The 25503-nt window shown below is 42.5% G+C and overlaps 1 protein-coding gene across 1 annotated transcript in view; it reads right to left on the reverse strand.

Moving 5' to 3' along the window:
• Positions 1 to 25503, reverse strand: part of LOC135075183 (G protein-coupled receptor kinase 1) — a 48740-nt gene that overhangs the window by 6413 nt on the left and 16824 nt on the right. Inside the window, exons 4-12 of the mRNA XM_063969547.1 lie at positions 25235 to 25336; positions 21012 to 21086; positions 20870 to 20931; positions 20683 to 20791; positions 20113 to 20247; positions 4318 to 4483; positions 2793 to 2934; positions 2050 to 2224; positions 188 to 288 (exon numbers count right to left, since the gene is read on the reverse strand). Coding sequence (XP_063825617.1) covers positions 188 to 288; positions 2050 to 2224; positions 2793 to 2934; positions 4318 to 4483; positions 20113 to 20247; positions 20683 to 20791; positions 20870 to 20931; positions 21012 to 21086; positions 25235 to 25336 — 1067 coding nt within the window. The remainder of the gene's footprint in view (positions 1 to 187; positions 289 to 2049; positions 2225 to 2792; positions 2935 to 4317; positions 4484 to 20112; positions 20248 to 20682; positions 20792 to 20869; positions 20932 to 21011; positions 21087 to 25234; positions 25337 to 25503) is intronic.

A 25503-nucleotide genomic window follows, 5' to 3' on the forward strand; every position in this document is an offset into this window, starting at 1 on the left:
CAACAAAAATTTACAACAAACGCAACTCAAAGGAATCTTTTGTCCCGTTTGAGTTTCGTTGCTTTGTTTTAACGGGCAATAGTAAGTTCAAATTGAAAAGTATTTGGTTCTCAACACAAAGGAATAAGATTCAAAACATTGAACCTTATTATCATCGCCTTAAGGGTCAAAATATAAATACACTCACCCTCGTCCCTTGCAGCCGAGCCGCTTGTTGATGTCGCGCTGCAGCAGCCCCTCGAGCAGACTCTTCAGGCTTGGACTGAACGATTCCGGCAGCTCCACGTTCTGGAACACGTTGTAGTTCTATTGCAGACATGATTCCATCTTTACTCACAACATACGATCAAATAATAATAGAAAAAGTAAAGAGAAAAAAGAAATTCGATGTTTTTATTCAGTAAGATAAATATTTTCGATGATAAAGTATCAATACCTCCTAACTGACATATAAGTAGCGTGGGAATTTGTGTCATGTATAGGTGGCGCAGCGAGAGATGAGGCTACCAACACAAGCAAAGATTTGTGTTGCGTCTCTGACTTACAAGTACTTCTGTCTCGCTTGCAATTTAGCAAGAGCGAGGTGGCTGGTATATTCGATATTTGAACTTGCATGTGTAGTGAGTGTTCTGTATTCATCATATTACATCAATGTGAATACCGTGTTCGCCCCAACTTTCGCTACGCAATCTATAGATTGTGGCAATATTCAAGTAAATTAAAAAGCGGTATGTTAGGTAGAAGGTATTGATACAGATTGAAAAGATAAAGTTTTAATGCTATTAATATTATAGAACGTGATTATGATATAACATCCATAATGGTCCACAATGCAATTTATTTAAAAATATCAGCTTTAGTGACAGAGACTTAGAGAAATCATGATCCATTGAAACATTTTTTCTATAGAAGAATAAAAATTGAAATATAGTATTGCATACAATGTATTTTGCTGATGAAATAATAAAACAAAGCATTCATAACAATAGCTGTACTAGAAAACCACTGGTGCAGTATCAGGTTTTGTAAATAAATGCGATTTCATCAAGATCAATGATATAGGAAACAATACACAATGAAATAGAAATAAAACGAGCTATAACATGAATACTCACATTTTTCACTGGGAAATTGTGCAATTTCCTACAGTCTTTATTTCTTTTTTATACAATTTCTGCACGTATTATTACTTTTTTTTAAAGTCATCCATTGTTGTATGTGGGATACACGATCAATTTAAAATGTATGTAATGGATGTTATGTGGTTATAGGAGATTTTCACACGACTTTAATATAATAATATAGCTTTCGTCACGCGATGCGATTAATCTTGTAAGTTTACTTTGTAAGGTTCAAGACTTTTTATAAATACTATTTGTGCCGTCGACGGGATTAAAACTGTTTCATGAATCAGACATCGGCATTATATTTGAATATTTATGTGCATAATTTTATTGAATTTCCAAGCAGCGAGAAACCCAGAGTTTCCCTTTTTAAATTCCTTGTTGGAAATTATTGTTCCATTGCGCGCGGTGCACCATTGTGTGAAATTCCATTTAAATAATTCTATACCTCGGCGTTTGCTGTTGCGTCTACATACTACAGTTAATAGCCGTCGTAGTATGAAACTGAAGTACCAAGTATGAATAGGATGTTGAATACTATTGCTTCCAATATTGAAATTCGACTAGTCACAGGTTTACTTTTCCCAAAACGATCTCAAGTTTTAGTATAGTTTGTTTCATATACAACAAATACTACCTGTTTTAAGGGTAGGTGCGTGACTTTTTATTAAATATTGGACGATGATACAATATCCAAATCGCTTCTATACTCATGCAAAAATCACACTATAAATTAGTACGTAGAATACACAATATCGGGTAGTCTACCTGGCATCGCAAAACACTGTTTATATTAAGCTTGCCGTAAATGTAATTCATAAACCTGATACATGCCTTTTGTAGTTCTTTAAAATGCTATATCTACGTATCTTAATCATCTTACGCTAGTTATTAATAACAAAGTTAGCAAAAAAATCATATTTACCATGGTCAAAGTCATCCTGTCGATCTCGTGCTTGTCCTTAGTCTTGTGCTGGCGGAACGGCGAGTGTCCCTTGAGCAGTTTGTACAGCATGCAGCCGAAGCTGAACCAGTCGGCCGAGGAGTCGTAGCCGGTGCCTTTGGACAGCACCTCGGGTGCCATGTAGCCGTGGGTGCCGCTATAAAAATGAAAATAGTCGTAAGTCTAATTTTACCAGAACTGGGCGTAGTGTAAATATATGAAGATTTTAGTTTTCAAAAGTTTCCGCTAGGGGCGCTGTACAGTCAGTCATACATTTAATGTCACTTTTTTACGCAGTCGATATCGAATGCGTTTGACGTAAACTCACACTACGCCCCCTAAAGGTTCACGAATCAGTGTGGTTAAGGAACAAATTTTACAGCACTGTAATCTTCACAACTGAAGTCATAAAGGTTTCTGTACTACTATTGACAGTCTTAATGCTTTGCTGAGGACGCAAATTTTAAAGTTATTAACAAGACAATTCTCAATTTTAAGTCTGACTCTATTTCAAATATTATTTCCACCACCACAAATTTTTATTTCTACATAATGCTCGTGATAAACAGTATTTCTTTTTGTGTGGGTTCAATTAATTGTGTACGTAACAAGGTATGAAACGAAATAAATTGATGAACAAAGTATTATTTTGACATGTCGGGTTAGTCTTGCAATAGATATTTCCTATTAAAACTTGTCATAATAAAACATTATAAGATACTTACACGCTGGCATGTGGCTTCTTCTTGGAGAAGTCGCAGGCGAGCCCCAGGTCGGATATTCGCACGTGCCCGTGCTCGTCGAGCAGAATGTTCGCCGGCTTCAGGTCTCTGTACACTATGTGGCGCTTGTGCATGTGCTCCAAACCTGGATAGGCAAGAAATTATAGTTATTGAATTGTTACATACTGATACAACTGACGCTTCTGTATAAGTTGGGTTGTTGTCAAATTCCACAAAATTGTTACGTCACATTTTCGTAAATTTCATATCCCTAAACATCAATACAACGAATTTACACAGTTTCCCATGTGATAAGTAATCTGTGACAAATAGACAATAACTCCATTAGTATTAGAGAGCGATGCCGGCAGTTTCATCATACATTATAACGCCGCTTGCGCCATTTAATTTACCTCCGGCGGAAAAGGGGGTATTCTGTTTGACATGTGTATCGGTTTATGTGAAACTATGTCATTGTGCACCTATGATTCAGATGCTTCAGATGAGTCAATTTCGACTTCAAATGAGACTTAATAAAAATAGTTCATAATGTTTCAAAAAAATGTACAGCCATGATTTTGTTAATTCTTTGGTCTGATCGAGCTATAAATTTGAGGTTATGCATAAAGGCGATCCTAATCTACCATCAAGATTTTATTTAAACCCACACAATAGAAGAACACACCCATAATGATTGAGCCCATAGATTGCTATTATACTTGCAACGGTCATTTGCAACCCATACAGAGTTATCTACTCCCGCTACTGTAAGTATGCATTGTGTGTGAGTCATCATCATGATTCCTGCTATTCTTAGTCCCTCGCAAACAAGGTCTATTCCTTATCGCCATGTACTAATTCTTGTGCTAATATTAGTCTAACCATTCCAGCTAGTTAGTCCTCGTTGTGGCAACGCTACGGTGACCGTAGTGCATAATTGAGATAAGGGATCTACGATTCTCATTAGATCCAATTTAAAGTCCATTAAATGATCTTTATTAATTGATGGAGCGATATCAGGTGTCGCTTCCTAATATACTGTTCCTAAAGCACAAATCTGCATTCAAGTTTGTTGGATTCCTCCAAAATATTGAATTTCATGTAATAAATGGCCTGGATCTATGGTTAAATTTTTTCAATAGTAGTAATTATTTGTACTACACAATAGCCCAGAGCGGTCGGAGAAGATTGAACCAGCGTTCTTTGAATCGGCTAGTCTGACAGACATCGTTAGGCTGTTGTCGCATTGAATCATGTTTTACATGTCGTTTATAATACGCTTCTCTATCGTGTTTGTTTGTTGCAACAATTGATGTCACAACCATGACCTGGTGTCAGACTTAGGCCGCTTTGACATTAGGGTGACAGAAGCGCGACAGTGGCGTTTTTCAAGCATTCGCTATGAAATTATCGGCAGCGCATTTGTCGCGCTGCTAAACTTGTCTAAATATGAAAGCGCTCTTAGACAACCTCAACCGTATCGAACTTCCAAATGCCACGTTAAAACTACAGCTAATCTGATACAAACCTAGGATGACTTCAGCCGCGTAGAACTTCATCTCAGCCTCGTTGAAGACGCCATGCTGCGACAGGTGGTAGTGGAGATCGCCGCCGTTCATCAGGTCCAGGATGAAGCACAGTTTGTCCGGCGTGTGGAATGCGTACGTCATGCATACGATGAAGGGGCAGTCCACCTGAAACAAAATGACAATCGATTAACCCTTCAAGCCTCGCGAATCGACAATAGAAATCAATTGTTACGCGGTCTTATGCAACTACTTTGGATTTGATGGGTTAAAGTACTGGTTCAATTACGACGGAAACAAAATTAAATGAGCATGAGCATTGAGCATTTATATCTGAAATCATGGGCGTTTATGTAATGTTTATTTATTAATACGTGTCTGTTAGTATGCAAGTCCGTTAAAATCGCCTATAAGTAGTTACCTACTGTGGTTAATTTGGAAATAATTAAAATTATTTGTCTTATTTATTATTACGTCGTATTTATTATATTATTATTAGTTTTTTGGAGCCATTTTCAGCTCTTTTGGAGCAAAATAAAGCTCTTCTATTTTGAAAGAAAACATTTCCTAGTATCTTATTTGTTGGCGACTTTACGTCATAATGTTTATTTATACTCTTCAATTCGTTTAACAGTTTGAAAGATGGAAATGAAATGTGTACATTCATATTTGCGAAATGAAACTGGGGAAACGGCATTTCTATTTTCTACTGAGTGCGCACCACAAAGCGGTTCCTGTATTTGCAAATAAATTCTGTACGCAGCACGATGAACTCTTTCTGTATTGAATACGCTGCAATTCATATTGCAAGGTTTGCAGGGAAATATCCCTTTTATCTTGGAATGAATACGTTACACTTTACAATAACTGAATAAGTAATGAAATATGAATATTACACAGTTATTACATTTATAGTACATCAGACGAACCCGTGTAGACTACCAGTTACTGTGAGTGAGTTTATCAATATTTATTTGGCTCGAAATATCTTGTTTGTCTGATCTAAAAAGCAAGTTAAATTAAAACTACGATATCGCTTCCTCCATTGCGAAACTCATTTCGGGTTTCCTTAATATTTATCGTTCCAGTTATACTAAAACGTAGGTACCTACTTGGAAATTGGCACAAATCGAAACGGGCGAAGTAAAAGCTACCGATATAGTTTAATAGTTAGCAGGTACCCATTATTACTATTCGCAAAATAGCATTAAAGGCAGTAAAAGTGAAATAGCAACGAGTTTCGGACGACGTCTGTGTACCTGGCTGCACACGTAACAACAAAAGTTATGTATGTACGTTTGAGGAAATGTTTAATCGTACTACAATAATGCATTCCCAACATTTCCCCGACAGGAATGAAAAAGGAAAATGGTGAAAGTATTACGGACGAAGAAACGAATAGAGAAAGGATTTATGGCGAAAGTAAACCGCAGGATTATAGAAGCTATTAAGGAACTTAAGCAAAACAAATCTCTTCCTAGCCACTAAAGCGCACGTCCTTAATACTTGAGCGTATCTCGTAAAGCTACATAGGTAGTGGAGTATAAATACAGTATCTTGGAGCGGCATTCGCCGGCGAGAGGAGGCGTGTCAAGGCAAAGATAACTACGATTCCCGATGGTGTTATTTGTACGACACAGACGATGCGGCGCCCGCCCGCCACGAGACGACCGCTCATAAAAGATAAGCTGACTCGCAGGACGAAATCAAGCAAGTGCATTATAACGCAAGTTTAAACGAAATCCGGCGATTATCTGCGTGAACGAACGACAAAGCGATATTCGATGCGTCGTCGTTTCCACTCCAACGCCAATTTTGGGAGACCGGGAGACCCATTAGCTTTGCAATGTGCGAATGAACAGTAAAGCCGGTGACTCACGTGCAGAGACAGTCTACTAAACCTACGTGTGCCAATAAAAGTTCTACGAGTTTTCAGCTCAAAGATAAACATCAGAGATTTACCCGTCAAATTGCAGACATTCGGAGCGAAATTGTAAAAACACAAACTGTTTCCGAGTTGGAAAACGGGCTCGAGTACGATAAACGTTTGGCAATGTACATTATGGCTGGCAAAAGCGAATCTTGAATTCGGATTGCTATAATCAAAGACGTCCAATCTGACTAATGTCTCATAAATAAGGTAGAAAAAATAGTGGTTTCATGCGAGGCTATTTTGATCAAAGATTTTACTAATCAAGCTTCGACGAAAATCCTAATGCCACGAATGGTGTTCGACGACAAAATCCGATCGACTTTACGCCGGACACCCATAATCCAATATCGATAAAATTTGTCATCCGCATCGGCCCGACGCTATAAATCCAAGTTTGCTTACGCGTAAACATAAAATAAAAACGTTTATTAGGTACCACACAACATAAAGTTCCAAAACAAGGCCACAGTAAAAGAAAATTCATGCTAAAACTTGACTACATATAAACGTAGTAACAGAACAGTAGACAGTTTCTCGTTTTATAAACTTTGCCGCGGATACCGACGGCCTTGTTAAACTTTAGGGGAAACCTTTCAGGTCACGAAGAATAAAATGGCACTTATGTACGAATGTGTTATTCCGGTTATTTCTACCTACGCGATTGTGTAAGCTTGTCATTGTCGATCGCAAGTTCGATGTAAATCGGAAGCCTTCATAACTCGCATCTCAGAGACTTCTACAATTCTGACCCCAATGACCCTCAAAACAAATGGGACAGAAGGGAAACTTTTCCTGTTTGTTATACATAAGTGCTATTGACTTAAAATAAAGCTCTTACAAAGTTACATGCGAAATAAGATTGGAGATTTTCTGGAGTACCGTTTCAAACAAGGCTAAAGTTGTAGCTATTATGTAAGGATTCTGTGACTCTACCGAAAATTAGGAATCTCTAAAACTCAGCAAAGCGTAGGATTTATTTGATTACAGCAAACATTTAGATTTCACACAATGTTTGTTTCTCGATCCCGACTAAAGTATGAAATAGTACCCCATTGCTTTAATAATAAAAAAAACAGATCATCGGTTGGAAATTGTAAAACAAAATGCAGCGGAAGCGGATTGAACTACGACAAATCGAGGGCGATCCAATTCGTTTCAGTCCAATTGGCTGGATATCGTTTATGTTCCCGATAGCATATCGCACACTTATACATATACGACGTCTGTATTGTACTGAATCAAAGCAGATTGCAATCGATAACCAATCTGATTTCATTGTCATTGGTGTATAAAATTCATAATGCAATTATGACACTTCAATAACTATCGATGAGATAGACGGGATTTTGCCAATAAAAGCATTAAGCACAGGGTGGAAAGTTACAAAAATTTAACAAAAACATGTTTTTAAGAACACTTGACTAGAACACTTTGCGTAGATGTACGTACGTACGCATTTGACATTAAAATCATGGAACAATTACTTGCTGAGCTAACAAAAGCAGAAAAATGGTAACCCATTAAATAAATGAAAGGTGATTATTACTTTTAACTATATTAGTAGCGTCTTGGATATATTCTAGAGAATTTGTTATTGGCTGAGGTTTGTTATTATTATACTCGTTTTAAAAGTTACTTTCCATTATTGCAGCTTCATCGCTTATGTGAAGATTAATCGGTCTCACTTCTAGAATTTTAGCAAAAACTCAGGATGTTGATTGACATGCTACTCGTAGATTCGTGAGGGATCGCATAAAGTACTGAATATTTTATGACAGGACTGTATTATAATACACAATTGGTATTTACGAAACAATTTTGTCGATTAAAAGTTTTGTTTGCGACATCGCGTTTCATAGGTAGAGCTCACGAAATGGGTTAACTCTAAAGTAGGTAAGTTCCGAAGTGTATATTGAATTGAGTTCCATTTTTTATCTGGCCTAAATATGTCCAACCGCACTGATACCTATGTCCAAAACATTCCGTAGGGATTACAAAACAAAGCCCGTAATCCGCAAATGCGATCAAATAACTGCCTGCACTAGTTTTCATGCTAATATTGGTTGTCGAGTAAAAATATACCTAGTTTTTAATGCAAAACCATTTCAGGTAGGTAAGTTACTTAATGATTGAATGAATGTGGTGTTTAATTTACCATAAATAAGTATTCATTCATTTTCATGAATCTAGAATGGCATAAGTAACTCGTTAAAAATAGCGTCCGCATATCGAACAATATGAATCATCTGATTTTAATGTGAAGTGTTTACGATTATCAGCGGTGTTGGTCGAAAAATAATTGAGCTATTCGATTCTTTTAAATATAGCCATGAAAACGCGATGCAGTACCGAGTTTAAAACGAAAGCACAGAGTGTTCGAGGCGAAATATGTCGAAAGTAACTCATCATAATAAGCATAGATAGACGTCACGGTTACGACACAGCCCTTTTACTCGCGGAGTTTGCGCACTGACGCTCCTTCCTTAACCTATTTTGTGTGGGGGCATAATTCGGGACTTCACACGATTCAAGACTGGAACCGTATCGACTTCTAGAGATGAGTATGTATTTACTGCAGACCGTTGCCTCTCCACTTTACGACTGTTCCTTGGCGGGAAAAAAATCATTAACGTCCGCGTCGTTGCCTCGTGCACACATTCAATTACTGGTTATTCTTTGTACAGGACGGCGACCCCTCGAGTAATGACAAGGTCCCTTCAATAAAAAGGCCTGTTCTTTTTAGGAAAACAAAAATAAATCCTGATCCGGCGACCCTGGCTTCGCAGTCGCTTCTTATGTAAAACCAAATTTAAGCTTTACATCATTCGCGTCTCTTAAGTTGCACCATTAATTCTGGTTTCACGAAAACCTTTTGTTCCAAAATCCATTTGAACAATAGAATGAAAATTTTCATCGTATATTTTTGTGTTAATGGAACCAGCAGATGTTTCCGATTCAATAAGGTAAACAAGTTAGTTTCACCTGGGTCATGTATTTTTAAACGCACCGTTACGCAGTTGATGATATCATAATCATCAATGGGGTTCTATTTTAGATATCAAAACGGAACGGGAGATGTGTTTTTCCTTTAGGACATCAGCCTCAGTTAGAATGTATACCAGATGGTGATCATTAATCACTTTGGTGATATGAGTAACGAATTAATAGAAACATGAATTCGAATAACTTTTTGGACTTTTCAAAATAGTATTATTATCACAAATTATAGTGACCACTCGTACCGTAACGTAAATGATACAAGAAAAATCACTGACGAAGATACTCACGTACATAATAATAACATTCTTAAATTCTCAAACTCTAGCCAGTGAAATTTGGCCTGAATAAAATTTCGTCAATAACAAAATTACTATAGCGCATCATTTGCCTCTTACGAACAAACAAAGACTTAACTCTTAAGTACCATTAGTATACACGTAAGTGAAGATCATATTACATTCATCAAACGTGAGTAATAAATTGAATACATGATCAACAACGCTAATGATATTGTTAATTTATCGATCAATTTGTAAATGCGTAATTGCTTCGAAGCATGATGATAAATGTTAACAAACGTCACATTCGTTAAGTGTTATCTATTTTGTTGTTTGCTGCGGTGAAAATTCCTTTCTTTCTACAATATTATCAACAATATTTAGATTAATAAATATATTTTTTTCACAACTTTTAACCCTTTTAAGCCACTCAACGCTTATATTGCTCAGATAGCTGGTAGTTTAAATAGCATCACCGGCAATACGTCGGCAACAATCACATTTCCTTTGATGGCATTGTCACGGGACACATAGGTTAACGACAGCGAGGATGTTAAATATCCTATTCTGACTGAAGCCTATTAAATTTCTAACAAACGCTAGTGCACTCGCTAACAAAGAGGGCTTTATAGGGCAAATTCTGCGCTCATACAGAGTTTCATCGAATATTCACTTTAACAATAGCTTATGTGAAACTGCGACGTTCGTGCTTACTGCTTACATTGATTTTCATTCCCGCAAAAGTGAGAGATAGTTACTATTTAAATGAAATGATGATGAAGCTTTCAGAAGGTAAGGTATATTTACGTGATTGGGGAGATTGTAAAATAATTATAATAAACATTTTTAAAATTTGTAAATCTGCTGGCTAAAACATCTCAGTGGGTCAGCAGTTGCACAAATAATGTTGTTTAATTTTAAACTAATATAACTTAAACCACAATAAAACAATAAAGACATTGTTTAATGTACAGTCGACAGCACATCAGACTATACATTTCTTTTGGAAAAATAGCATCTATTGCAACAGCTACATACTGATGCTGTTACTTAATTTGATTTATTAACTAGGCATGTGATTTTTAACAGGCATGCATATTAGTTGCCGTGCCGTGCGTTAACGATACTGTTAACAAAAGTATACTGATAAAAAAAACAGAACATGTAATTTTAGTAAATAAATACGCCCACCCGTATCGCTGAATAACGTGGAAATATGAATACGGATTACATTTGCGAATGATTATGTATCATAGTTAATGCCCATAATAAAAACATTTCATCATTGAATTTAGTAATTTTATCCGGAAATAATAGAGATGATATTTGTATATTTTATGTTGTTTGTTGTGGGATTCGCTTGCGGACATACAATAGACTACGAATAGGTATTCCTTGAATCGCATTGTTGCACGATGTTTGGATACGGAGTGTAAGAGGAAACGTCGAGGAAATGCGATTTAGTTCGCTACTGTCTGAGATCTTAGTATGTTTACCAAGACAAGTTTTTTAAGATGTTTCATAGTATGGCTCCGGACAGAGTCCATACAGCCTATTTCTTCGTTATTTTTTAACTATTTTGCTTAAACATGTGTGTTTCTGTACCATGATGGGAATACGGGGTGCATAAGGAAATATCAAGGAAATTCAACTTGCACCGGTACTGACTACCGAGATCATAATCCGTAAACGTGAACATCTAGCAAGCCCAAAGTATTGACACAAGTTCGCTTAGACATTTAGCTAACCATACAGGGTTTATGCTTAGACATACTTCAAGATCGGTATGCATGTTGATGAATACGGGGTGTATGAGGAAATGACAAGGAAATGCGACTTACCCCTGTACCACCTGTACTGTTTAGCGAGAGCGTAATCCGTTGGTTAAACGCGAGCAACTAGCTAGGATCTAGTGCAATGTATTGACTCAAGTTCGTGTGCACGACGGACGGCCCCGAATAGAAACTTAAATAGCTGTAAATAATTGTTTCGTTTTTGTTTCATAGTTGTTTCATAGTTGTTTCATAGTTATTTCGTTTTATAAAGTTTGTATAGTTTAAATTTCGATAACTTCGTAATACAGTCCACTTTCTCTTAGTTGGTTCTCAATTAGTAATGTGTCGAGTCCTTAATTACTGATTAATAGGCGTATGTGGGACGTTGGAGATGTATAAATCATAGTTTATTTTAGAAAAACATAGAAATGTATAATTTGATAGCCCTTTGTTTTATGTATATCGATTAAACCTGTAATTTCGTCTAATTGTGTATGTCGAGTCATATTTATAATATGTAAATTAGATAGATAATTATGTGTAGATCTTTATAGTTATTTACTTTTAATTGGTGATAATCTTAATTAGCCATAAAGGCAATTAATTTAAAATAGTGTGGCCAAATGAGCCCTAATATTTGTACAAATGATTTATTTGTAATTAACCCTGTACCTGTGTACCTTTATTTACCTATCGAATAGTAAGAAGTAATTTGTCTGAAAATAAATAACATAGATTCCAAAGAATAGTGGAAGAGCTAATTAGAATCCGATAAGAATTAGGTCAAGGTCATAGTTAAAAAATAGGTCACCGAATAGATAAAAAACAGGCTCTCTATACGGTATTGCCGCCCAGGGGGGGTCTAAATTAGAGAGAGAGGGCAATAGATTTGCTGTTTCATTAGAGCGAGAGGCAGCTAGGTTTTCTCACTCTAATGAAAGTAAATAAATATCGGGGTGCCATCCGGACCCAGTCAGTTCCGCGTTTTCTCCTCAACAAGCTACAACACCAAGCTCTCGCCACTGCTCCGAGGAACCGGTCACAGTCTCAACCACAACCGAGTTATTATTTCTGCGCTCCCCGCCCCCTTCGTCTCGCTCTCCCGCTCGCGCTGCACCCCGCATCGCGCCGTGTCGGCGTACGGTATCCAGGGTCCGCACAGGGTTGCTACCCCATACCGTCCGGCACATTGGTCCATTCGGAGCCGGATTAGACATTTCGGCAGCAAAAGCGAGTGGGAAATTTCATCGGCTTCATAACCGGAAGCAAGGGGAGCGTAGCAAAATGCCGGTGACTCGGAGTAGAGGCAGACCCGCGGAGCCGATCGAGGCACAGGAGCGCCCTGAGGAGAGCGCTCCCGCGACCGCGTCACAGTCAGTGGCGGCCCCGAGGCCGTCAGCGCCGGAACCGGTGCGGCATATCGAGCCGCCCGGCTCCCCGTCGGAGGCGCCACCACCACCGCCAGCACCGTCGTCGCAACAGCAGCACGACGACGCAGCAAGAGCGTCGTCGACGAAATCCGACCGTGCGCGAAGGATCGCGCGCGCCAAACAGAAGATAGCCAGACTCAAGCTGGAGCTGGAAGAGGCCAGGCTTGCCGTCCTGGAGGAGGACAGCCAGGACGGCGAGTCGGTCGCATCGGGTGAATCGCTGGGCCAGGCGCGAGTGGCCGAGTGGCTGAATACAGTGCCGCCGCCACCGCCCGCCGCGCCGCTCAGTGCACCGCAACAGTCTACAGGCGTAGCACCGCCGCCCGGCGTGCCACATGCACCGCCGCCCGGCGTGTCACACGCACCACCGCCGCCACCCGGCGCGCCACACGCGCTGCCGACCGGCGTATCGATCGCACAGCAGCTCGCCGCGCCGCTATCGGGCGTGGCGCCGCCGCACAGCGTACAGTTGAAGCAATCGTCGTCATCGAAGCCGCCGCCAGCAGCAACGGGGTATCATCGGTCCGAGGGACAATTCGACCTTAACGAGCTGGCGGCCGCCATCGCGCAGGCCGCGCGCCCACATGGGGCCACGCCGCGATTCATCGGAGAACTGATGCCCTTCGGGGGCTCGCATCTCGACTGGCTCGCCTTCAGAGCGGGCTATCAAGAAACAGAGAGATACTTCACAGAAATCGAGAATACAGCCCGCCTGCGACGGGCTTTGAAAGGAAAAGCCAAGGAAGCGGTTAGCAGTTTACTCATAGTAAACACTAGCCCGGCGGAAATAATCGGCGAACTCGAGACAAGATTCGGCAGACCGGAGACGATTGCGCTCGCCGAGATCGAACGACTTCGCAACGTACAGAAGCCTACAGATGCGCCACGGGACATAATACAGTTCGCGAGTCGAATAAAAAACAGCGTCGCTACACTCCGCGCACTCCAGCAGCCGCAGTACATGTACAATCCGGAAGTGGTCAAGCAAGTGACAGAGAAGCTGACGCCGTCGCTGCGGTACCGGTGGTTCGACTTCAGCCGGGACCAGCCGCCAGAGGAGCCGGACCTCGTGCGCCTTCACCGCTTCGTGACCAGGGAGGCGGAGGCGTGCGGGAAGTACGCAGACCCCGAGCTCGTCGGCGGCGCCGAGGAGCAGCAGCAGCGCGCGGCGCCACGCAACCGGCCGCAGCGCGCCTACAACAGTCGGAGTGACAGCGAAAAGTGCGACAACAGAAGCGAAAAGTGTCCAGTGTGCAGTTTACCGAACCATAGCGCCGACAAGTGTAGAAAATTTGTGCGTGCGAACAACAGTGAACGATGGAGCATAGCGAAAGCGGATCGACTATGCTTCCGTTGCCTGAACCCCAGGAGAGGGGGGCATAAGTGTGAAGACCGTCAGTGTGGAGAGGACGGCTGTGAGAGGACCCACCACCCATTACTGCACTTCAAGAAACCCGAAGTGCCAGCCAACCGGAGTGAAACAGTGACAGCAGCAAACTCATCTGGAAAGTCAACCGTAAGTTTCCTCAAAATTCTACCAGTGACAGTGGTGGGCCCCAAGGCCAATATAGACACATTCGCACTCTTAGACGACGGCTCGACAGTCACACTCATAGACGAAGACCTGGCTAAGCGCGCGGGCGCTACAGGACCCATAGACCCATTGAGCATAGAAGCTATAGCGGGGGCCCGCGTCACGCGTACCGACTCGCGACGAGTGAAACTTGTGCTACGAGGGCAGGATGAAGAGCACTCCCTGCGAGGCCGCACTATCAAGAACTTACGACTGGCGGCCCAGCACATTGACCGAGACTTGTCAAAATATCAACACCTTCAAGATATCGAAACGCGAGTGCGGTATGCGGAGGCGCGGCCCACTATCCTGATCGGGCAGGACAATTGGGAACTCCTACTGGCCAACGAGGTACGACGTGGCGCCGCAACAGAACCGGTGGCGTCCCGCACACCCCTGGGGTGGGTGCTCCACGGCTCAAGCAGCCGGAGCCTGGGGCACACAGTCCACCACGTATACAGGCTCAATGAAGAGAGCGACAATAGAATAGAAGAAATGATCAAGAGGCATTTCGCAATCGAATCGTTGGGCGTGACGCCCAAGAAAACGCGCGCCGACCCCGAAGAGCGGGCGCTTCGCATCCTGGAGAGTGAAACCATCAAGCTGCCGACAGCGGGCTACGAAACGGGCCTACTTTGGGCCACCGACCACCCCGAGCTGCCCAACAATTACGACCAAGCCTTGACGCGCCTACACAGCACAGAGCGCAAGCTGGACAAGCAGCCGGAGCTCGGGGCGGCATACGAGCGGCAGATGACACAGCTGATAGAAAAAGGATACGCAGAGGAAGCCGCCACCGCACCATCGACCACCGGGCGCATCTGGTACCTGCCTCACTTCCCGGTGCTCCATCCAGCCAAGCCCGGGAAGGTGAGGCCAGTCTTCGACGCCGCCGCTCGCACGAAGGGTACGTGCCTGAACGACCACCTGCTGTCGGGTCCGGACCTCCTGCAGTCGCTGCCGGGGGTGCTGATGCGCTTTCGCCAGCACGCCGTCGCCGTCGCCGCGGACATACAAGAGATGTTCCTGCGAATACAAGTTCACGAGAAAGATAGAGATGCGCTGCGCTTCTTGTGGCGCTCACACCGGCGGGAGGGACCGCCCACAGAGTACCGGATGAAGTCGGTCATCTTCGGAGCAGCCTGCTCACCGTGCACGGCGTTGTTTGTCAAGAATCACAACGCCGAGCGTCATCGGGCCGACCATCCGGACGCAGCCGAAGCCATCGTGCGTCATCACTACATGGATGATTATCTCCAGAGTTTTGAAACAGTTGAAGAAGCAGTTAGAGTGAGCACCGACGTGCGCACAGTGCACGCGGATGCCAATTTTCATTTGGCCAAGTGGGCCTCGAATCGCTCCGAAGTACTAGAAGTCCATCGGGCGGAAGCTGCCGCCACTCGGGACGTCACACTTGAAGACATCGAAGAGAAGGTCCTGGGCCTCACCTGGAGGCCGACCTGCGACACCTTGGGATTTAATCTGAACTTCGCCCGGGTGCCTGACGTCGACAGCGGGCAAACTCCGACGAAGAGGGAGGCTCTGCGGACAGTGATGTCACTGTTCGACCCGCTGGGCCTCGCCTCCCCCATCACCATCGTAGCGAAACAGCTGCTACAAGAGGCGTGGCGCGTAGGCGTCGATTGGGACGTCCGCCTACCACCGCCGCTGTCGACGGGCTGGAGTGAGTGGGTGCGGCAGCTGGCCGCGCTCCGAGACGTCAACCTGCCAAGATGTCACCCTGGCTACAGCCGGGCGACCCGACGCGAGCTGCACACCTTCGTGGACGCCAGCGAGAAGGCCTACGCCGCTGCCGTCTACTGGCGCACTGAAGACGAAGACGGTAGAGTGCACGTGACGCTTGCCGCCGCCAGGGCGCGCGTGGCGCCCCTCAAGCTGACGTCCATCCCAAGGCTCGAGCTGCAGGCCGCCGTGCTGGGCTGCCGCCTGGCCCGCACCGCCGCCGACGAATACCAGCTGAAGGCAGACAGAAGAGTCTTTTGGAGCGACTCGAAAACCGTACTCGCGTGGCTGAGGGCGGGACCCCGCTCTTTCAAGCCTTTCGTCGCACACAGAGTGGCAGAAATAGAGGAAGACACACAGGCGAAGGAGTGGCGGTGGGTGCCGACCCAACAGAATGTGGCTGACGACGCCACCAGAGGAGCGCCGGTCAACTTTACGCAGCATCATCGGTGGTTCACGGGACCGAAGTTCCTGTATGAGCCTGCTGACAGCTGGCCGGCCGAGAAAATAGAACAGGCGGCCCCAACCGGAGAAGAGAGGACCCACTCCGTCGCATCAAGCATCGTCGAGCCCAGAGTCTCCGATGCATTACCGTCACCACACAGATTCTCGTCGTGGCTGCGCCTGATACGCGCCACGGCGAGAGTCCTCCAGGCGATACACCGCTTCCGTGCTCCGCTGCGCCGGGCGCGCCCGCAGAGCGCCAACGTCAACAGTTACAAGCGGACAACTCGAAACACCGAAGCCGACCCGACGTGGCGCCGTGTCGCCAAGCCGACCGCGCCGCCCACGCCGCGCCGAGCCGTCCTTACAGAAGACGTCATACCGCCGTTGGCCGCCGAGCACATCGTGTGGGCGGAGGAGCTGTGGGTGCGCGCCGTGCAGCAGGAAGCGTTCGGCGCCGAATTAGAAGCTTTAAAGAAGACAGAAGCAGTGTCCAATGACAGCCGGCTGCGCTCACTCGCGCTGGCCTTCGATCCGTGCGAGCCGGTGATTAAGCTGAAATCAAGAATCACGGCCGCAGAAAACATCGCTGAAGAACAGAAGCATCCGATTGTGCTGGATGGAAACCACCAGTACACCAAACTTTACGTGGCATGGACGCACCAGAAATTACACCATGGCGGCGTGGAGACAGTCCTGAACGAGATCCGACAACGCTTCTGGGTGATCCGAGCTCGTCCCATCGTGCGCAGCGTGATCAAAAGTTGTCAGCAGTGCAGAATTCGGCGCGCGGTGGCCGCAGTACCACCGACAGGCGACCACCCGACGGGACGCCTCGCTCACCATCAGCGGCCCTTCACCTACACCGGCCTCGATTATTTCGGGCCGCTCTCAGTCACCGTGGGCCGACAACACCAGAAGCGGTATGTGGCGCTGTTCACATGCCTCACCACCCGGGCCGTGCACCTGGAGGTCGCGGCCTCACTCTCCACCGACTCCGCCGTCCTCGCGCTGCGCCGCATGATGGCGCGCCGAGGGCAACCATCAGAGATCTGGTCGGACAACGGCACCAACCTGCGTGGTGCCGACGTCGAGCTCCAGCGGGCCGCCCTCCAGGCGAGCCGGCAGGAGGCCGCCAACCACCTCATCAGATGGCGCTACATACCGCCGAGCGCACCGTTCATGGGCGGGGCGTGGGAACGCCTCGTCCGGTCCGTCAAGGACGCCCTCAGTACCGTCCTGCGCGAGCGTCACCCCCACGAAGAGACGCTCGCCACTCTGCTTTGCGAGGCAGAATACACAGTCAACAGCAGACCACTGACCCACGTGTCAGTGGACCCCGACGACGCCGAAGCCTTGACCCCCAACCACTTCCTACTCGGGGGGTCGGGCCGCATCCAACAGCCGGGGACGTTCACCGAAGCAGACGTCGCCAGCCGCCACCACTGGAGGCGAGCTCAGCGGCTAGCCGACGAGTTCTGGGACCGCTGGGTCCGAGAGTACCTGCCGGAGCTCCAACACCGGCGGGAGCCGCACGGGAGCGGAGCACCGCTCAACATCGGCGACCTCGTGCTCATCGCCGACTCCAACCTGCCACGCAACGTGTGGCCCCGGGGGCGCGTCGTCCAAGTCTACCCTGGGCGCGATGGCATCGTGCGCGCCGCCGACGTCGCCACCCGCACCGGAGTCCTGCGCCGCCCCACCAAGAAGCTCGTCGTGCTGCCCACATCGACCGTCGTGACACCGAGTGAGGTGTAGCGCCGAGTCAACCAGCGCTACACGGCGGGAGAATGTGCACGACGGACGGCCCCGAATAGAAACTTAAATAGCTGTAAATAATTGTTTCGTTTTTGTTTCATAGTTGTTTCATAGTTGTTTCATAGTTATTTCGTTTTATAAAGTTTGTATAGTTTAAATTTCGATAACTTCGTAATACAGTCCACTTTCTCTTAGTTGGTTCTCAATTAGTAATGTGTCGAGTCCTTAATTACTGATTAATAGGCGTATGTGGGACGTTGGAGATGTATAAATCATAGTTTATTTTAGAAAAACATAGAAATGTATAATTTGATAGCCCTTTGTTTTATGTATATCGATTAAACCTGTAATTTCGTCTAATTGTGTATGTCGAGTCATATTTATAATATGTAAATTAGATAGATAATTATGTGTAGATCTTTATAGTTATTTACTTTTAATTGGTGATAATCTTAATTAGCCATAAAGGCAATTAATTTAAAATAGTGTGGCCAAATGAGCCCTAATATTTGTACAAATGATTTATTTGTAATTAACCCTGTACCTGTGTACCTTTATTTACCTATCGAATAGTAAGAAGTAATTTGTCTGAAAATAAATAACATAGATTCCAAAGAATAGTGGAAGAGCTAATTAGAATCCGATAAGAATTAGGTCAAGGTCATAGTTAAAAAATAGGTCACCGAATAGATAAAAAACAGGCTCTCTATACGGTATTGCCGCCCAGGGGGGGTCTAAATTAGAGAGAGAGGGCAATAGATTTGCTGTTTCATTAGAGCGAGAGGCAGCTAGGTTTTCTCACTCTAATGAAAGTAAATAAATATCGGGGTGCCATCCGGACCCAGTCAGTTCCGCGTTTTCTCCTCAACAAGCTACAACACCAAGCTCTCGCCACTGCTCCGAGGAACCGGTCACAGTCTCAACCACAACCGAGTTATTATTTCTGCGCTCCCCGCCCCCTTCGTCTCGCTCTCCCGCTCGCGCTGCACCCCGCATCGCGCCGTGTCGGCGTACGGTATCCAGGGTCCGCACAGGGTTGCTACCCCATACCGTCCGGCACAGTTCGCTTAACACCTATCTACATATTATACAGAGTTTGTGTGTGCATGTTGATGAATACGGGGTGTAAGAGGAAATGACAAGGAAATTTGACATACCCCGGTACTGACTAGTGAGAGCACTATCATTTCTTTGCGCACGAACAACATTCTGCCCAAAGTATTGATTTGAGTTCGCTTGAATCTATGCACTCAGAAGATGTGTGTGCATATCTACCCATTATGTTGTTTAAGAGACGTCGTGGACGTCCACCTACAAGGTGGACCGACGACATCGTAAAGGTAGCAGGGAAGCGCTGGATGCAGGCCTCTACCAATCGATCAACGTGGAAAGCATTAGGGGAGGCCTATGTTCAGCAGTGGACGTCCTATGGCTGAAATGATGATGATGATGTCGTTTAAGCATGTTTATGAGTACAGGGTGTAAGAGGAAATGACAAGGAAATTCGACTTACCGTACTGACTAGTGAGGCATAATCCGTTGGTTAAACGAGAGATTCTAGATTCTAGAATGTATGTATTGACTGACACCAGTTCGCTTGCACATTTCTATATATATCTACCCATACAGGGTTTGTGCGCATGTTGATGAATACAGGGTATAGGAAATGACAAGGAAATTCGACTTACCCCTGTACTGACTAGTGAGAGCATAATCCATTGGTTAAACGCGACCATGTAGCCCAAAGTATTGACACTAGTTCGCTTAGACATATCTACCTACCCATAAAGCTATCTGCAGAGATTATGTTGAATGTTGATGAATACGGGGTGTAATGGGAAATGACAAGGAAATTCGACTTACCCCGGTACTGACTAGTGAGAGCATAATCCGTTCGTTGAGCGCGAGCGTCTCGCCCTGCTTCATCTTGATGCGTTTCTTGTCGAGGCACTTCATCGCGTACATCTTGCCGGTATCCGCCTTCCGACAGCCGTACACCTATTTTGCATAGAAAATGTATGTTAATTTGTGGAATAATAGACTCTATTGTTTCGGTGCAAAATTATAATTCTTGATTGAAACTAAAAAATACTTTCACGCTGATTGTAAAGAGGAAAGCTAAGTTATAAAAATAAGTGGGTTTGGTAATATTAATATGGATGTTATGACATATGTCATAAAGGAAGCAGGAAGGCGCTGGATGATGCAGGCCGCTGCCAACCGGTCATTATGGAAAACATTGGGGAAGGCCTATTTTCAGCAGTGGACGTCCTATGGCTAAAATGAAGATAATAATAATAATATGACACATCAGATATTTATAGCTGCTATGGCATGAAGATCAACAAAACATTTATTTATTGCGAATCTAGAATGTGTAGGCTTATAGGTAAGTCAAAGATAGGTACTGCTATAAAGGTTCATAAGACTCACTTCACCAAAACCTCCTCGTCCGATGATGCGATGTACGCTGAAGTCGTTCATCGTTAATTGTATGTTTAATTCTAAGTTTTTCCATTGACAAAACCTTGTGTATTTGTCACTGCAACAAAAGGAATTGTTATCTATGCGTTGAAGGGCACATATTGATAATTTTAGAATCGATTTCAAGACAGCTTACCTTTCTAAGAATAGTTTAAAGGGCTCTCCTCTGAGATGTTGGAATATTTCTTCAATATACGGCTGGAAGAAAGAAAAACATGAGCAACATTCCAATGAAACGTTATTATGCTTCATAGTATTAATTACACAGTTAAATATACCTCAAATAGATTTGGTGGCACTTCGTGTTTCATTAAATATTTCTGTACATGCGCTACGCATTCCTTGGAATAATCCTGCAACAATCATACAGTATTAATGAATAAATAAATACCAAATCGGGTATCCGAGTATAGTTTTAATCAAGCTAGCCTCTTATTCATAATTTATCATCCACATTATCATACCAAAGAATTCCGAATTAAAATCCGAGCACTAGGTCGAAAGCTGAAATGCAAAACTGAAAACAATCCGGGTCGGATTTAAAACCAGCATATCTTCAATTTATTTAACAAAGAGCTTTAACTTTTAACTGGGACACTCCCACAATTAGGGCACGGCACGAATCGCATAAGCTGTGATGGCTGCGGGCTGGCGTCCACGTTCATCCAGGGTGATAATCCCCGGAGGTCGCAACTTTTCACATTTTAATTCACCATAATATAGACGCCACATGTGAATTTTAAGCCGTATTTGTATAGAAAAGCAAAACGGTTTTAAACTCATGTAGCGATTGTTTTGTTCTTGTATTAACATTGTGCTACTAACAATTTATTACTCCATCTAACTAATACAGGATTCAACATAACTATCGACCTGTACCTTTCGCATCACCTAGGCTAGCAAAGGAAAGCAGCGCAACATACGGTGCAAATTGCGAAACAATTTATGCTGAAACAAGATTCAGAACTACCCCGTATCAAGCGTAGATTCAAATAATCGTATACAAGTTTCACAACATGTATGAGTGCGTGACAGACAATGCAAAACTAAATGATACCTTAATTTATATGCGGCGAGATTTTACATCGTAAATTCATTCACTAGTTCTGAATACGAACAATTACACGAATTAAAGTTCGTTTTTTAAGGGATTCATTCAATATTTTGCTCTGTAGTCCAACAACAATCGCAAACTAATATTGCTCGAAATAGAACAGAAGGACAATCTCAACTTGAGGATTTCAATTGCCGTAAATTGGCTGCATAATGTTCAATGCATACCAATTAATTGAACAAGCAAACAAGCGGTTTATTGATATAACTACCGAGTACTTTAAATAGAACAAGTAGTTCGAAATGGGCATCATGTATGGATAATAACTCGTGCACGCGATAGGTACATGAAATTTAATCCCCATAAAGTAATTATTTTGAGTTTTAATTAATGATGTTTTGAGCAGCCGCAGCGTACGCGAATGCATTTTAATCTCCGGGAGCTGAGCGATGAAATGCAGTAAATTCAAAGCGTGTCTCATTAATGCAGGAACTTCGTTATAAGAACAGCAATTTGAATATTTCTAACAATAATGTGCATTGCTACATTAATTTCCTAATTTGTGCCTATACATCGACATAGTTGAATTTCAAACAAGGCTTTCCAATGAACAATGCATAAAAGTATCGTTATCTTACGGATAATATGAAAAATGATATCTACTTAATATCGAATATTAACCAACTAAAGATACATTTGTGTCTAGTAAGTAGGGCAGCAATTCGTGGTTAGAATATTAATTTAGGCCGCTGGTGGTCATTAGAAATCGATTGTGTTGAACAAATCTATATACAGGGTGTTTGGCGCATCGTGTGCCAAAATGATTTGGCGGATAGAATGGGTCATTTCCTATATTTTCAGCCCCCATAACACGTTCCATGCCAGGCGGCTACTTTTATATTAATTTTTTTAGTAATTTCACCAAAATACCCAAATTGCATCATTTAATTTCGATTTAAAAAAAAACTACTAGGCGTAGCCTCAAAGTAAATATTTTGTTTTGACGTGCATTGATGTAGGGTTGCATCAAATCTAAATTTACTGGCAAATATCATCTAGTTTTTTTTTAATTCAGCTTTGAAGTTTTCCGAAAAGTTAAAAATGGACTGAACATTTAAGTTTACATGGCTATAAAAAAATAAATAAAAGAGATAGCGATCTTCGGATTTTATCAAAACTTCTCTAGTCTATCCCCATTCAAACGGTATACTAATCTTATTTAAATAATAACAATAACTTCACAAATTCCTTAAATTAGTGCATTGACTCTACTCGGACTGATTTGCGAAATTTGTGTTTATAGCCCCTTTTTGTGTGAATAGCACGTTATTAAACACCTAACAGGTAAAAATTATTTATCTTATGCAATGTAAAAACCTTTTCCCTATCGTTTTTCAATGTGGATTTCTTGAATTTAAAGACGAAAATAATTATTTTGATCGTTTATTAATTATTACAAATTTAGTTCAAAATGACCGCCTCGGCAATGTATACTCACGACATCTTCTTCTAATTTCGACTGTTGTCGTATGCAGCCACATTTCTCTTTTTATTACTACAAAGGCGTTTTTTATTCATTGTTGTAGTTCTTCTATTGTTTGAATCCGTTACGTACACCAGTTCTTTAGCTCGTCCCCAGACGTAAAAATCTAACGGAATTAGGTCTGGGGAATGTGCAGGCCACTGTATAGGGCCATCTCTTCTAATCCACGAGTAGAAAACGTCTTTGTAGTAATAAAAAGATAAATGTGGCTGCATACGACAATAGTCAAAATTAGAAGAAGATGTCGTGAGTGTATACGTTGCCGAGGCGGTCATTTTGAACTAAATTTGTAATAATTAATAAACGATCAAAATAATTATTTTCGTCTTTAAATTCAAGAAATCCACATTGAAAAACGATAGGGAAGAGGTTTTTACATTGCATAAGATAAATAATTTTTACCTGTTAGGTGTTTAATAACGTGCTATTCACACAAAAAGGGGCTATAAACACAAATTTCGCAAATCAGTCCGAGTAGAGTCAATGCACTAATTTAAGGAATTTGTGAAGTTATTGTTATTATTTAAATAAGATTAGTATACCGTTTGAATGGGGATAGACTAGAGAAGTTTTGATAAAATCCGAAGATCGCTATCTCTTTTATTTATTTTTTTATAGCCATGTAAACTTAAATGTTCAGTCCATTTTTAACTTTTCGGAAAACTTCAAAGCTGAATTAAAAAAAAACTAGATGATATTTGCCAGTAAATTTAGATTTGATGCAACCCTACATCAATGCACGTCAAAACAAAATATTTACTTTGAGGCTACGCCTAGTAGTTTTTTTTTAAATCGAAATTAAATGATGCGATTTGGGTATTTTGGTGAAATTACTAAAAAAATTAATATAAAAGTAGCCGCCTGGCATGGAACGTGTTATGGGGGCTGAAAATATAGGAAATGACCCATTCTATCCGCCAAATCATTTTGGCACACGATGCGCCAAACACCCTGTATATAAAAGAAAGTCGTGTTAGTTACTCCACTTATAACTCAAGAACGGCTGAACCGATTTAGCTGAAAATTGTCAGGGAGGTAGTTTAGAGCCAGGAGAAGGACATAGAATACTTTTTATCCCGTTCGAAATAAAAAAAAGTCTGCTTATTTATTGCCATTAAGGCGGAACAAAGTTCGCCAGGTCAGCTAGTAAAAATATAAATGTAAAAAATCAACAGCATTATCACATTAACACCTATCAGAGTCGAATAGCGCAATTGACCAATAAAACTGATTCATCCACTCCGATAAATCAAAGAGCCCGTTCAACTGCGATGATTTATCTTAAGTGAGATTATCCCGTTCATTAGGAACAAATTACAGGAATTACCAGACATTAGTGGGCATAGAGCTTATCGATTGTTATCTGTACCGTCGGGCACCACGCCAAGTGTCCGTCAACGAGGGTTGCTAAGGTATATTCACATTGATATGGCGTGCATTGCCTAGAGGATAACTGGCAGACTTTAGGCCAGTAGACCTAGGATGTACGCCGCGATAAGCCTTTATGATGCGATTTTATCGATTTTACGCGATAAGCCCAAACGTTTGTTGTCTAAAATCATTGATAAGATTTTATCACGGTGAGCATCCCTATTGAGGTCCTTATTGAAAAATGGACTCAACCTTAGCAACCGACAAATAACAGGAGAAATTTATTAATCAGTTACGCCAAATTTTAATAACGTGTAACATTTGATCAAAAGTTATCATTGGTAGTGACATTCACTTTGTAATTGATGATTCAAAATGAAGCACATAAACAGAATTTAGTACATGTATATTACATGTAAACTTCAACATGTAATAAAATGTTAACATAAAATATTAAACGACTTTCCATATTTTACAAGTTTTACAACACATTAAAGTCCCGACAAATCTTAAAACATCAAAAATTTACTTACGTGTGAATGTGCTAATAGTTCCTTCATAATAAAATTGTCATAAATATCTCTCGCGATCCTCCGCCTTTCTTCTATACATTCTTGTTTTTCATATAATTTAATCTGTTGAAAAAATAATAAACTTAACTTATTGCATATTATAAATGTCGTAAATCTGGTGCATATTTCCACAATACTTCGATGCACTAACTTTATTTATTATTTATTTTAACAATTATTTGAAAGTTAGAAGTAATATTTTATATTTTATTTGCTAGAAAAAAATATCT

Source organism: Ostrinia nubilalis, chromosome 10 (assembly GCF_963855985.1).
Source record: "Ostrinia nubilalis chromosome 10, ilOstNubi1.1, whole genome shotgun sequence".
Taxonomy (NCBI): Eukaryota; Metazoa; Arthropoda; class Insecta; order Lepidoptera; family Crambidae; genus Ostrinia; species Ostrinia nubilalis.